At 34.2% G+C, this 16,084-nt stretch overlaps 1 protein-coding gene across 5 annotated transcripts; it reads left to right on the top strand.

Moving 5' to 3' along the window:
- Positions 1-10,004: 10,004 nt before the first annotated feature.
- On the top strand, positions 10,005-15,363 carry LOC110856211. 5 transcript variants are annotated; one of them, XR_004836259.1, is made up of 6 exons: positions 10,005-10,313; positions 10,390-12,841; positions 12,913-13,019; positions 13,119-13,617; positions 14,186-14,327; positions 14,490-15,360. XR_004836259.1 is itself a non-coding variant. In XM_035856903.1 (4 exons), the coding sequence occupies exons 1-4, from the start codon at positions 10,017-10,019 to the stop codon at positions 14,492-14,494; spliced, it is 2,976 nt and encodes a 991-aa protein (XP_035712796.1). In that variant the 5' UTR covers positions 10,005-10,016; the 3' UTR covers positions 14,495-15,363. The 5 variants fall into 5 exon arrangements, 2 of the variants coding, with proteins under 2 accessions (XP_035712796.1, XP_021960368.2); XR_002548554.2 differs by having other exon boundaries at positions 10,005-12,841; positions 13,119-13,559; XR_002548553.2 differs by having other exon boundaries at positions 10,005-12,841.
- Positions 15,364-16,084: the final 721 nt, after the last annotated feature.

Here is a 16,084-nt window from a genome sequence, read left to right as displayed (position 1 = left end):
AACCAGTTTTGTGAACTGATGTCCATTAACACTCTAATAAAGGTTGACTTGACTTATGTATTGCGTTAAATAATAACATTTATTTGCAACCCATCTCACCTTGTACAAATCTGCGAAATTTGTATGTATATAATTCATCTGTTGTAAAATTGCGACAAGTATATTTTAAAATTATCGGACTTAACATGAATTCAGAGTAATCTTATGTTCCACATCATAATTTTTAGGAAAATTTGGCAACTAAATTCTACCTTGAATGACACAGATAAAATAATGGTACTTTTATACCGGGCATACTCTCAGCAACATGCCTAGGTCGCTCCTTAATTACATAAGAATATTACAATTGTTTAAAAAAACTTCACACAATGCAATCAAAATTGAAATTATTTACTGGGTGAAATATCGAAATTTTAAGCTCAAAGACAAGTTCAAATTCTCAAATGTCGAATTATATGCAGTTTTTGAAACTTTTTACGAAATACAGATTTTCCAAATAGGTTACAACTTTACACACCTTCTTTCGTAAACCTTAAAGAACACCGATCAATCTAGTTTTCATATTTACGGGATAAATAACCAAATTTTTATTTGTTTGACGTTCAACTTCAACATATTTTGTGATCCGTCCTATATGTCGATTTATTTCTACAAAATTCAAACAAATTTAGATGACACAAATCTTCAAACTAATTCTTTAAACGGCATTCCTAAAAAATCGGAGAAAAAAATTAAATAAACAAATCTTCAAAATATTTAGGTAAAATATGACTTAAATTAAATTTTATTAGTCGAGAATCCATAATACACATACACTCAAAATAAGGTAGTAATGAATCTTTACCATGCGGAATGACTATATGGCTCTACTACATCGGTTACGATTTGTAGTAGAAATGGTAAAGGGTGGGCAACTTAAAAGTTGTACAGTGGCGATTTGGCCATATTTCTGGTATCGCTGCTAAGATTTCTATCATTTTGCATTTTTTAGACATGGCATACAAATTGTTAATGACTGGTACAAAAAAAGCTCAAAATCGTTTATACATTGCGAGGAATTTATATTTGTAGAAAATCTTAGGTAGTTGAAATAAGTTGGATTTCTCCCGCATGCATAAGGATTTCTACTCTTTCTTATTTTTGTAATTTTTCTGATAAGTTAAGCTGTCAAATGCAGAAAAGCAAATTTGAAAAAAATTTGCATTTCTCCAGAAAATTGACGAAAAATTAAAATCCCTGATTACGTGACACGGAAAGTTCCTGGAAAGGCCAAACGAATTGTTATTTAGCTAATTTAGCATGAGTTACTTAGAAAGCATCCCTTTGGAGAGTTCGGCATCAGCAACAAAACAAAAGTCCTCCCTAGGGAGTCAAAGCTTTGAAAAGGCAACATTTTTAATGTTTTGACAAAAAATTTCCTCCACTTTGTACATTTATTCTCACAGGGTCAATATTTTTCCTGATTAACGCCAACTTATGTGGGGAGGTACTACGTGAAATAAATGAAGCGTTATCCTCGGAGGATGATAGTTGGGAACTATTAAATTTTAGGTATGCGAAAAGTAGTATGGTGAAGAAATCACCATGCTAAAAAACCGTATATAACTACTGTCAAATCAAACGAAATAGAGCACTGGGTGCTATCACAAGACTAACTAGGTAGTTGTTAATAAGCGTGGAAAATTTCATTCAAATTCGTCAAGCCATTTTGATTTTATGACATTCTAAACCCAACAATTTGAGACTAGTTGCTGTACCACGTTTAAGTTGTCCACCCTTTAATTATGAGTTCAGGGAAATTCAAATTTAATACATAATGGTATTCACTTCCTTAATATTTGGTAATGAATTTGAATTTCCCTGAACTTATTATTACCATCTCTACTATAAATCGTAACCGACGAGGTAGAGCCACATAGTCATTCCGCATGGTAATGATTCATTACTACCTTATTTTGAGTGTACATATATTCTAAAATTTTTGGAATCACCGTAAAATCGGAGGTAACCACCTTACACCTCCCCATTGTTATTTGGTACTGAAGTACTGGTCATGTTTACAATTAGTTGATAACACTGATTAGCAACCCATACCCATACCACTTGTCAAAGGCTTAGAGAACCAAGGGGAATTCATCTGTGGTAAACTTAAGATTCATACATATATCCTAAAATTATCGGAATCAACGAGAAACCTGTGCAAATTTAATTTTCCACGTGATTTTGCAATCTTAAAGAAAATTTAGCGAACAAATTCTACATTGAGTGACACAAAGTGTTAAAATGCTAATTGTATCCCAGGCGTACAGCTCGCTTTTTACTTAATCAAGAATATTACAATTGTGTAAAGCGAATATAACTCAATTCAAGTAAAATTCAAATTAGTAGGTGAAATATCGAAGGTTTTTTAAATCAAAATTAGACAGGTGAAAATCTCCGAAAATTTAAATTTTATAAAGCCAAATTGAGAGCAGTTTTTAACACTGTTAACAAAATAATGAAATTTGACACATGGATGTCTTCATGCACAAACCCTGTTTAAATACTATGAGTGTATACATTACGAGTTCGCATCGTTAGCAACGTTCGCAAAAAAATAAAGTTCTCAAGTTCGCAAAAAATTTTGGCTTAAAAATTGATTTGCCAACTTGTACATTTCCAGGGCTAGTATTTATTTTGCAATGCGAATTTTTTGTGATGCGAACATGCGAACCCGTAATCATTACCTTCTATTTAGAAATCTATTTCTAAGAATTGAGGACTAAAATTTCCCACGTTTATTTTATTAGATATTCCATCATAACATAAGTATTTGTAATCATACAATGTATTTCGATTTATTCTATAAAATTTACTAAAGTTTTTTAAGTGGAAATCCTTAAATTTCCAATCTTTACAAGATTTGGGATTTAGATGTTTATAAATTATTGTCAAAACTGATGTCAAAATTCTTAAAATATTTAATTTCAGTAACAAAATTTCAGTAACTAATGGACATTTCCCATTGAAAATTTGACATTGCAGCGTGGCATTTAAACTACACTCAAAATAAGGTAGTAAGGAATCATTACCATGCGGAATGACTATGTGTCTCTACCACGTCGGTTACGATTTGTCATAGAAATGGTAATAATAAGTTTAGGGAAATTCAAATTTAATACATAATGGTATTCACTTCCTTAATATTTGGTAATGAATTTGAATTTCCCTGAACTTATTATTACCATTTCTACGACAAATCGTAACCGACGTGGTAGAGACACATAGTCATTCCGCACGGTAATGATTCATTACTACCTTATTTTGAGTGTACCCTGTATATCTTCAGTACACTCTAAATAAATTTGATTAAAATTTACTCAATTTTGAGTAAAATTGCCACCAAAGCAACTATTGAGTAAAATTTACTCCAGGTTGAAAGATTTTTGCTCAACCTTGAGTAAATTTTACCTTTCTCAGGGTAAATTTTACTCAATAGTTGCTTTGGTGGCAATTTTACTCAACTTTATTTACAGTGTAATTAGTGGTCTCAACGGTGCGGTTCGGTTCGGTTGTTGGAAGAACCGGTAAACCGGTTCTAAACTTAGAACCGAGAACGAGAATTGAAGAACCGAAACATTACCGAACTTTTTTTAGTTGGAACCGAACCGGAACCGGACCAAACCGTGACCAAACCGGCGGTTCGGGTCAAACCGGTAGTGTTATTAATATGCAATAAACAAACAATGCTAATTGACGTGTTTCTGATGAAATTTCACATACAAGCCAATAACTTATCTGTATTTATTCAAAGCAAATTCTAATACATGTCAACAGCAAAACCACTTATGTATGTATTATTGAAGTTAGAAAACAATTCCAAGTTTGGGGTGTAACCAAGTCAACATTTCATTTTGGAAACTTTGGGGTGTGACCAAGTAAAGATTTCATTTTAGAAACTTTTGGGGGTAAAAATTTCGTTTAGGAAACTTTGGGGGTGAAAATTTCATTTTGGAAACTTTGGAGGTGTCATCAAGTCAAAATTTGGTTTTGGAAACATTGGGGATGTAACCAAATAGAAGTTTCATTTTGGGAACTTTGGGCGTGTCATCAAGTCAAAATTTGGTTTTGGAAACATTGGGGGTGTGACCAAGACAAAGTTTCATTTCGGGAACTTTGGGGGTGTGGCCATGTCAAAGTTTCATTTTGGGAACCTTGGAGGTGCGGCCACGTCAAAATTTCATTTTGGAAACTATGTGTATTTCGGGAAATTCGTAAAACTTTTTCGAAAATATGATTAACTTCGCTAATGTATTTATGTATGAAGTTCGGTTCAACCTGAACCGGCCAGTTCGGTTCGGTTCTCAAAGACTTGGAACCGGAACCGAACCGGTAATAAAAGTTTCGGTTCGGTTCGGTTCTCCGTATAAACCGGAACCGAACCGAGCCATCGGTTCCGGTTCGGTTCTATGAGAACCGAGAACCGTTGAGACCACTAAGTGTATTGATATAAGCATTTTCTTAAAAATAGAAATAAATCCGTGATATGTAACGAATCGTTACGAAAGCTCGGATTTTTTCCTTTATTACAAATCTCGTAAAATATATCAAAATTTCTCTAAATGGCGTTCAAATCTAACAAAACAGACATTACTAAATTTTCAATTTATTTAATTCCTCAAAACCCAATCCAAAAATTATGTCTGGCTCGAAAATGAAAGGAAATATACAACCTATCATGTCACTCGTGCTTCCCAAAATACGAATGGATTCAAAATTACGTGGATAATTGAAATTATTACCTTCATTAATTGTTCCCTCTGCGAAATTATTTATTCTGCTAGAAATTGAATTAAATATAAAATTTGGTGAAACTATGGTCGGCGAAAATTCTGTACGCAGATTACTTTACCAAGATCGGTGTAAATTGGTGGGTGGCCTTTACACAATTTTCAACTAAACCTACACTTATTAATACTACATTTTATTAATTGCTGAAAAATCGTGCAGAAATTATACACTCTAAATAAATTTGATTAAAATTTACTCAATTTTGAGTAAAATTGCCACCAAAGCAACTATTGAGTAAAATTTACCCTGAGAAAGGTAAAATTTACTCAAGGTTGAAAGATTTTTGCTCAACCTTGAGTAAATTTTACCTTTGTCAGGGTAAATTTTACTCAATAGTTGCTTTGGTGGCAATTTTACTCAACTTTATTTACAGTGATATTATCAAAGTTAACGAGTAAACGGAAGAAGTCCCTCAAAATTCCCTTTTACATAATTTGAACCTATCCATAAATTTGTCAATCTGTCACAAATTTTGAACCAATTTCAAATTACCTGTATTTAACGAAGCTAAAAATGCAATGTAGTAACATTTTGAGTATTAACAAATTTATTTTATAACTTTGACGCCGGGAATCGTATTTGTGCATTTTTAGAAACCTAAAATCTTGTTTAGATGAGATGCAAATTACTGAGAAGATTGCAATTTTCATACGATAAATTTTAGTAGTTTAGTAATAATTTTTCCACCGAGAAGGCAAAATTTGTTAAAACGATTGAAAATTCTTTACACAGATTAAGTCTATTAACTTAGGACGTCGAGAATTTTTTCAATTTTCTCGAATTTTTTTGAAATGCTGTTTCACATCCCTTAGCTTAGCTCAGGGATGTGAAACAGCATTTCATAAATAAAATTTCATAAAACTTCATAAATTTCATAACTTCCATACTGAACAAATTCCCAAATATGAAGAAATTTTTTTCGATTTCATAAGTAGACAAAGTGGTGAAAATAACAAATACACTGTTAAAAACTTGGAAGAATCAAATGCTATACTGATTTGATAATGACTTTCTACCGGATTGGTTATAGTTTGTTGCTGAGTGGTAAATTTTTCGTTACAAAAACATTTCGGAAATGAAATGCCCGTTATTACCAGTGCCAGCAAAATCATTTGAAAACACGAATATGGTGGAAATCGTGTCCGAAAAGGATACATCGTTTTCAATTCATTTTTTTGTCAATCTTAAAATTAATGCAAGTTGTTTAAGATAAGAAAATTGGATTTAAAAAATATATGGAAATCTGAACTACCAAAAATTAAAAAAATCGTGCAGATGAAAAACGGCTGAAAAGTAAAAAAAACGGTACTTCGATTTCACGTGAACCTTTCGAAAATCTGTAACCGTGTAAACTTTACAATGAGGCAATTCACGTCAGCCTTCGAAGTCCGTAACGTTACGAATATCAAAAACATGCCTATCACCTTCGTAAGGTTTTTTAGTTTGGTAAGCAAAAAATACCTAAGTTTCGTCAAAAGTTCGTAAGTTTCGAAAATTTAAGTGGTTACGGAATTACGAAGCCTGACATGAATTAGCTATACAAGTGCGTATAGTAAAACGGCTTATAAATATTTCATGTCATGTTTCACAAAAAATTCAAGGACTTCAAAATAATATTGTTATATCTTTGTGGTAGTCTCATACCTGTTCAAAAAAACTTTTTTCATTCAAAGTTCAGTCATCACGATTTTTTGCTGAAGATTTTCATTCACATTCAGTGATTTTCTTTCAAACTCATTTCATTTCACTTCATCTGACTTCATTTCTTACTTCACCCCATGTATTAAGCATAGGGTGAAGAATGAAGGGAGTGAAAAATCCTTTCATTCACACTCATTCATTTGAAATGACTGAATCTTTCATTCATTTTCATTCAAATCACAGGAAATTCATTTTCATTCACCATCATTCCCAATCATAATTAGTCACATGAATGAAAGTGAACAGGTATGGGTAGTCTTGATGCATACGACAAAATATATCTAACAGAGCTACATTTCTTATCGTGTGGTCTTGATGTATCGCTTTTTTGTAACTTTCTGAGTTACAAAACTTAGCTTGCTGCTATACAAGTTTTAGTCGTTTTACATGATGTTGATGGTCCATATTTTTAAATGTAAACCGACCTGAACATAAGTTTTGATACTGTAAATATTTTAAAATTCATCAAAATGGCGTACAAATCCGACAAAATTTTCATTTTTCAATTTAATTATTAATAAATCATCCAGATATTATAATAACAATTAGTTGGTAACAAAATCGTTACCACGTGCTATAACTATAAAGTCCTGGCACGTTGGTAACGACTTGTCACCGAAAGGTAGATAACAATAATTTCCGTGAGATTCTCAGTTTTACCAGATTTTAATCAGTTTCTCACCGGAGGGTATCCAATTTTAGTTCGGTGGCAATTATGTTACTTTCTATGAAAAATCTTTACCAGAGCATGGTAAAGTGTCATGGTAGTGACTACATGTGCGGTGACGATTTTGCTACCAAGACAATTCTAACACCAACCTAAGTACGTTATTTGAAAACTACCTGAGCTTTGTAACAATTATATTAGTATATCCAATTTCATGAAAACGGTGTGCAAACCCCGACAAAATTGATATTTCTCGATTTTCTAATTATAGTCTATACACGGCAAGTTGAACCCGGAGATATGGAAGACTAAATCCCTACCCATGCTTATTAACGTTTAACTGAGTTTAGTCTCCCATATCTCCGGGTTCAACTTACCGTGGGCAGATAGTAATTGCTAGTAATAGTGATAGTAATTTTTTTAGTAATTGCTCGAATTCAACCCGAAATTAAAATCAAATACGTACGTAAACTAATGAGGAATTTCACGTCAACCTTCGTAAATCTGTAACCACGTAAGTTTACGAAGATCATCTTATGAACCTAAACGTATACCTTTTATCTTCGTAAGCTTTTGTAAGTTCGTAATCAAAAATTACCGTCAAGATGTTCGGAAACAGTTTGGAAATTTCGTACCTTTACGTGATTACGAACTTACGAAAGCCCCATTACGACATTATAGTAATATTCCTTGAAATGAAAAATCCACACATTTTTATCGAATTTAAAACCATTGATTTCATTAACCTTTCCCCTCCGAGCAATGTTATCTGATACGTTATACTTATATATAGATGTTAAACCCAAATTTAACAAAAGTCAAATAACTTTGTCATAAACTCGTCACTAAATGTGCACTCAATACATTTTATGAGTTTGTACATTTGGAAAGAATAACTATTGTCGGCAAGGTAAAATACTTTTGTAAACTTTGCAAATTTTACGAGATTAAAAAATACGTAGATCGTAATTTGTAAAAACTAAGGAAATGCAAGCGTCAAAAGTGTATTGTTAACTTACACAGATCACGATAATCTCGTTCTACATGCAAAAGTTTGTAATAAAATTTCATAAAATTTCCACGGCCTACAAAAATCCGAGTAAATTACGTCCATGGAATACAATTACTTATTTCTAACAAGTTTCAACGAAAACCTGTTTTGCTAATTTAAAAAAAACTGTTTTCGGTTTTTTAATTAAACACACTGTTTCGGAGCTAACATTGAATATTTCTTATTGTTTAGGTAAGAATTGACTGTCCTAAAGTACCTCATTCCAAAGGTTATACCTTGAATAATTAATAATTTTAATGTCCCTACCAGTTTCATTTGTCTCAGTGGCTGACAAAAGAGCTCGCCCGACGGGTAGAAATGGATGTATGTGTTTTCGGCCGAAGTCGTGCTATAGTGGCACAGGGGACAAAACATCCGATCCCAGTTGAATGGGATCTGAGCGGCACAGGTTCAAATCTCTGCCCAGACATTATTTTTGCACTATGAATTTTTATTTACTTGCATTATTATATTACCAATTTACAATTACTATACAAATTAACCAATTTTTCTTTATAACTAGAGCATTTTAACCTTTGCTGTGCGTCCGTGCGTTCAATCAATTAACTTTTATTAATGATAACTTCGAAAAATGTTTACAAAATTACAAAAAATTGGTACAAATGTGTATTCTGGTATGCTGTTTAGATGTATATATATTCGGATTAGTTATTTTTGGTGTGGGTGGCATCGGCCGCAGAATCGTGGAACAGAGGGAAAATGTGCCACTCAATTGTTGTCCATTTCAGTTAATTATTGTCCATTTCATATGTCCAGGATATAAACCCCTCGCTCTCCTATCTTACATTGTTAATGTCCCAACAGCTTCCACTGCCACTATTTAGTGGGTTGTTTCGTGATAATAGTGACAAATATTAAAATATTAAAATTCACACATATAAACCGCGTTTGTAGTGTGGAATAAGGTTATGCATAAATATTGTCACATTCAACAAAAAAAATTACCACAAAATCTAGCATGTGCTTTATGCACCTCCCGTTGACATACAAACTGAACATGACATGTTTGCATCGCGCATCGTCTGGTTTTATTTGTACTGCGTATTAACCTGCACTTGCAGTCATGCCCTCATCCTCAGTTTCGCTAATACTTGCAACACTAAAATTCAGACACAACAACCTCGTAAATATGTGGCATTAGGGTCGGGTGGGGCCATACATATCTGGATATTGAATATGTACATTTTCACATTTGAAGCAAAGCGTTGGCGTAAAATCGGTGATGTACTTTATGCACCTCCCCTTGACACAAAAACTGCGAATGGAAAGTTTTGCATCGCACTCGTTTCATTTCTACTGCGTAGTAAGCGATGTGATCTGCAATTGCAACTCATCCTCAGTTTTGCAAGCCTTTAATTATTTTTTTGCTCATTACTGCACTTTTAACTTCTGACCGTAAATTTGGCAAGAACTTTGATATTTAATTGTGTTTCAAGTTTTGTTGATTAATATTTCCAACGTCAGAGAGTTAAGCTACGCTCTTAATAAGGCATAACTGATTTTACCCACTATCAGGATGGAAATAATGCTACATAAGTTGCTCGTGTTTTAAATAAAAAAATTGTCATAAATTATTATGACAATTATTATCATTATTTTAAAACATTGTTGTGTGTACAGATAAACTCGTATTGATCATACTCATCCAATCCCGCATAATGTCGGCCTCTTTTCATCATCATGGTGAAGAAGGATGTCCTACTGATGGCACAATTTTATTTAACAAAGTTAAGACCACCAATAATCATGTTGATATTTCATGTTCTCAATACCATTGCAAACCTAGTTTATCGGAAAACGACTTCATTCACTTCGGGGGAATACAACATTGCATCTTTTATTTCTGCCGCGAACGAAAAAAACTTCGGTGGCATAAAGTTCTCCATCCATTCATGGGAGAACAACAGAACTTGGATTTCATTTATTGACCCTACCAAGGAATATACTTTCTCTTTATCGCAGAACTTGTGCAAAACTTTAGGGTACACACGTTGTATCTTCCCTGGTAGTGGGAATTACCCGTCAGAAATGTCCCAAATTGATGTAGGTCGACCACCACATAATGAATTATGCACGTTATTTTTTCATAAATGGACTACAAAGAAAATTGTCACTACAGTAAATTCAACTCTGGAGAAGTCAATTGAATGTCTCTCAAATCAGACTGATGGTGCAGTAAAAGTGCTTCTGTCATGTGACGGAACTAAATTTGCAATCCATAAGTCCAACTCAAGTTTGTATTTACAATTCACTGAAGACTTCAATCTCCAATTTGGTTTGGATCCGGTATTAATTGGCTCCACATTGACAATTCTTGACAAAAATTCCACATCGGCACACCCCTTTACTCTCAAAGACGAATGGAATAAATGCAGCAAAAATCTTACCATTGTTTCCTTGACTAGTTCATCTAAAACATTTATGAAAGGAGACGCAATTTCTCTCCTCGGTTTAATTCAAAGTATAAACCGCCGTTTTATTAAATCGCCATTTTTTATGAATATTACAATCTCAAGTTCCAAAAATCAACCAACTTCAATAATAACGTTTTTGGATCAATTCGATAAATATATAATAACTTTCTCGGAAGAATTAAGTCAAGTTTTGGGTATTAACCAAACCCAGTTTCATGCAAGTGGAGAATATACTGGGAGTACTTCAGCTGACGACGAAATATTCAATGGGCTTGATCCGGATCAGGAATTTATTATTACGCTTACTCAGAAAGCTATACAGCGTATCCATATCCCACCACCTCAATACATGTCGTATCCCTCAACAGTGAAGACCATAAACAACGCTCTACAATCCTTTGGCTCGCACAAAATTGCTTTAACTATTTCTCAAGACTTTGAAAATTTGGAGATAAATATTTTCACAAATTTATCTGTGACTTTCTCCCCTTGCTTAAATAAACTTTTTCACATGAAACCATTTGACTCCTTTACAAGTTCTTCAACATCAATTCAACTACCTCCGATTCTCCTCCCCAAAGATATAAACACAAGGCCACAAATAATCCCATCAACTTCTCAAAATGCAGAAGAGGAGGAGGAGTCAGGTACCGCCATGGATACATCACCGGACGATGCTGTTGATGATAATACTAGTATGCAAGTGGAGGATGATGCTCGTAAAGTTCCAACTAGTCAAGACCAACGTAAATGCTACACCATAATTAACGAAATCCTTCCAACGAAGCGATGGTTGAACACCCTTTCAAAAAAACAGTTTATAGAAATAGTACACCGATGCGGTAAAAAAGCAAAAAAAAGCAACTTGGACAAGATGGATGGTTACATGACTTTGATTGTTGACATAGGAACTTATAAAACGGATTTCATAATACAACCAGCCTTAGTTTTTTCCAGCGATTTAAGCAAGGTTGTACCAACTCGTCGAGTTTTACCCGATGAAGCACTAGAGTGGTATATAGTTATTGGAACCGCAGACACGGAGAATGTGAATCAAGAAATAACCGAACCATTTGTGGAACATATATACAGCTCAGTAGCAGGCTATAGCAACGCAATTCCTTATGAAAATTATCACCCTACTGCTATACTGCTCCTATACTTTAAATTTAAGGATCGTCGGAAGATGAAGAGATTTGCATTGAGTAAGAGAACTTTAGGTGTCGACACAGAATTCGTGCCAATGCAACTAACTCCAGATCTCTTGGCCTTAATAAAGGAACATGCGATTGATTTGTTTGTTTACGGGCAAGGATGTGGGCCCACCCATGGAAAAATAATTCAAAAGATGTACGAGGGGTATCCAGAGGATTGTGTTGACAACATATTTGCAACTAGAACCGTTATACCTTTTCACGAACAAGATATTTTGCAGACATACAGTAGATGCACCGATAGCATTCACCCATTTCAAATATCATCGTTTGCCGACACTGACGAAACACCAGGGGAAACAAATAAGTGCTCTCCTGATTCCGAAATCATATATGAATTCGATCTTATTGGAAAGTCTTTACAGTCGACCGCACAGAAGGCAATACTCAATGTTTGGGTTTCTTTGCGGCAAGGAAAAACGAACCCATCTATTCTAGAAGGTACTCCCAGGGAAGTGGCGGCTCGACTTGCAGGAGTAACAGAAGCCCAACTAACCCGAGCAAACAAAAGATGGAGGGGAAACACAATTTCGACACCACAGCGCAATGGAAAGAGGCCCTGTCCAGTACAAACAAAAATTGATGAATTTGATCGTAATTGGATTAGAAGTGAGATTGTTAAATCATATAAAAACGGTGCCGCCATAACTGCTGCCGACTTGTACAAAAAGTTTATGCATTACAAAAAGGAATATTACGACGATGAGATGCTTCGTCATCGATCCAATCCAGATAACCACTCAAGACCTGACATATTTCATTGCTCAAAAAATACTTTCCATAGAGTACTACATTTAATGGGATTTACTAACGGGGTTATAGATAAAAGAGCAGGAATAAGTCAAAGAGAAGACATTGTAATATGGAGAGGAAAATACCTTAGAGAACTTCGCCGAAACGAAGCTGCCGAGAAGCCATTCAAAATAGTTTATATTGATGAGACGTAAGTCTACCTTTTCGGAATGTTTAGGTTCCGTAATTTGTGAACACATCTAAACCTAATGGTTGTTACAGGTGGGTTGATGGGAATATGCATGTGGCGCGAGGTTGGTTTCCAAAGACGTGTAAATCCATCAAAGAAATGGCTCCATTTACATATGGAACAACATCGATGGCAACTGGTAATATTAGGAGTATTCATAACAATGTTTTGAACATCGTGCTGGCAGCCGTCACCTTACCATAAACCAATAATTTAAGTACAAAATTACTATCTATAGGTCCTCGTCTGATTGTTCTGTCAGCCCTCACCGAAGATGGTATAATCCCCGAACTTGTTCTCTTATACAAAGTGTCAAAATCCCAGACTGCAAGCGATTATCATGACAATGTAAATGCCCAAACGTTTCAATCGTGGTATATAAAGTTGTTGGATTATCTCGACAGGACAAATGAAAAATGGATCATAATAACGGACAATGCTTCATATCATTCCACCAAAATTTTACCAAGGAAATCAGAAAGGAAAGAAGTTCTTTACAATTTCTTGCAGAAATATACAACAATGCCTGGTCTAAATATTAAATTGCCCTCTGATATGAAAGCAATAAGAAAATTTGAGCTGGAAGATATGCTGGAAAAGTAGCTCGGTTGCCGGAAATGCGGGATGAATTATATACAATCGACAAATTGACGAAACAGCGGGGTCACAGGGTTTTAAGGTTGCCACCTTACAACTGTGATCTTAATCCAATCATTAAGATATCTTTTGCATGACCTGTAATATATATAATTTTGACATATCTTACAATGAGGAAGTGTGAGGTGGTTATCGCCGATATCCACCGGACTAATTTTAAATTGTTCACGCTCAAAAATAAGTGGACCCGTATTTTTGCGTTTATGGGCATGTCCACGCCCGTGGCGGAATTTTCAAAAAAAAAATTCAGCCAATAAAAATCATTTTCAAAAAACTTTTAATTTTCAAAAAATCGGTTTTTTGGTGTCTAGAAATTCAGAAATAGCATGAAAATATCAATTTTTTTAAACTTTTAAAAATGAATTTTATATTTTAAGGGATGTAATTCTTAACAAAAATTGGGTTTATTTTTTTAAATCGGGTTAAAATTCGAAAGTTACAGCGTTTTCAAAAATCCGAATTTTCGCCTAAGTTTTTCTTAAAATTCCCCCACGGGTGTAAACATGCCCATTCAGGAAAACGCAAAAATACGGGTCCTCTTATTTTTAAGCGTGAACAATTTACAATTAGTCCGGTGGATATCTGCGATAACCACCTCACACCATCGCATTGTTAGTATCCATATTTAAATTTGGTGACGTATTACAGAGAGGTGCTGGAAAGACACAAAACACAATACCAAACGAAGGAATCACAACAAAAACTTAGATGACATCAAGTTGATAATGCAAGAAGAATTAAAGAATTATGACAAAACCCTAGCTAAAAATCACTTTAAACATACTAAGAGGTTGGTTTCAGATGTACATTAGAAGCGAAATCCCTTTATGGAAATGTCCTGTCTGTCCGTCCGTCCGTATCCACGATAATTTTAGAACGGACTTGAATTTTGACATGTAGTTATCGCCTATATATTATAATGTGTTAAATTTGTATTTTTTGTCACTTTAAGGTTAGAAAATAAGTATTGGGAGGAGGATGGAATACTAGAAGAAACACATACTTCTCCAATTATAATAACAGAAGAAGATGAAGATAGTGGTGATGAAGATAGCGATCAAGAAGACTGCATAGCGCGAGCTACAACTGTTGTAATGGAGAATGGCGACCAGGTTGATCATGGAGGAGACTTGTCCCTCTGGGATTGCGACTGGGCGTACGACATATTTGAAAGGGAACTTGAGATAGGAAATTATATGGTAGACACAACAGCTACTCGTGGCAGAGGAAGAGGTAGAAGAGGCAGATTCCGTCAGTGCCCACTTTAGATGCACAATAACAAAAATCATAAATATTTATTTGCTAGATTTTACGGTAACAATTTTATGTTGAGTGTATTCATTACGAGTTAGCACGTTCGTATCGTAGCATTTTGAAACAAAAATGGAAAATAATTACTAGCCGTGCAGATGCACAAGTTTGTAGATGAATTTTTAAGCCAAAAATTTTGGATGTTCATTAATAATCTCTAGTGTTATTTTAAAATTTGTGTTGGAATTCAATTATTCAATAGCTTGTAATTAAATCTAACTTTGTAACCAGCATTGTAATTTTGTAATTTAAGCAATATTGGGAACGAAATTATAATTTGAAATTTGCGTACCAAGTAATTTAACGAGCTCTGACACATGCTAATACCAATTTTTTTGTTATTTTGTAAACATTTTTCGAAGTTATCATTAATAAAAGTTAATTGATTGAACGCACGGACGCACAGCAAAGGTTAAAATGCTCTAGTTATAAAGAAAAATTGGTTAATTTGTATAGTAATTGTAAATTGGTAATATAATAATGCAAGTAAATAAAAATTTATAGTGCAAAAATAATGTCTGGGCAAAGATTTGAACCTGTGCCGGTCAGATCCCAGTCAACTGGGATCGGATGTTTTGTCCCCTGTGCCACTATGGCACGACTTCGGCCGAAAACACATACATCCATTTCTACCCGTCGGGCGAGCTCTTTTGTCAGCCACTGAGACAAATGAAACTGGTAGGGACATTAATTTTAGTAATTTCAATTTTTGTCCTAAATTTTTGCTTACATTATTTGTAAACTGTTTTAAATTTGCTGCAAAACCCCTGTTTCGAAAATCGATTTTGTGCAGAATCTAAAACCGGTTCCCTAAAATTTTCCAAAATTAAATTAACCGAAAACCGGAGTTTCAAAGGTGTGCATGCAAATTTCTATTAGCCATGTACAAGGGAAGAAACCTGGGTTTTTGTGCAATTCAAATATATATATTTTTCCCTAAATGGCGTTAAAACCTGACAAAATAAAATTGTCATTTTCAACGTGCTCAAGAATCATACCCAATTTTACTTTCGTAATTTACTGATATAACAATTTTTTTCTACCGGGTTTGGTCAATTTATTAATAATTTGATATTGAAAAAATAACAGTTTGTTGTCTATTGAAAATCAATTCCAAACTTATTACCAACCAGTAATACACAATTCTCATATCGGTTTACACATTTGTAGTCATTGTGTACTTGAGATCTGTGAAAATCGATACGTACAAAATTGTGTGAAACATTTATAGGTACA

The sequence above is a fragment of the Folsomia candida genome, unplaced genomic scaffold (genome assembly GCF_002217175.1).
Source record: "Folsomia candida strain VU population unplaced genomic scaffold, ASM221717v1 Fcan01_Sc015, whole genome shotgun sequence".
NCBI lineage: Eukaryota > Metazoa > Arthropoda > Collembola > Entomobryomorpha > Isotomidae > Folsomia > Folsomia candida.
Note: the sequence above shows the minus strand (reverse complement) of the source record. Positions and strands in the feature narration are given on the sequence as shown.

What these genes read in the sequence shown, in the direction of transcription:
- LOC110856211 (XM_022104676.2), top strand. Translation starts at nt 10,017, where the DNA reads ATGTTGATATTTCATGTTCTCAATACCATTGCAAACCTAGTTTATCGG. An exon ending in AACAACATCGATGGCAACTG is followed by an intron (nt 13,020 to 13,118) that starts GTAATATTAGGA and finishes TACTATCTATAG; the next exon opens with GTCCTCGTCTGATTGTTCTG. An exon ending in GTCAGCCCTCACCGAAGATG is followed by an intron (nt 13,158 to 13,284) that starts GTATAATCCCCG and finishes TTATCTCGACAG; the next exon opens with GACAAATGAAAAATGGATCA.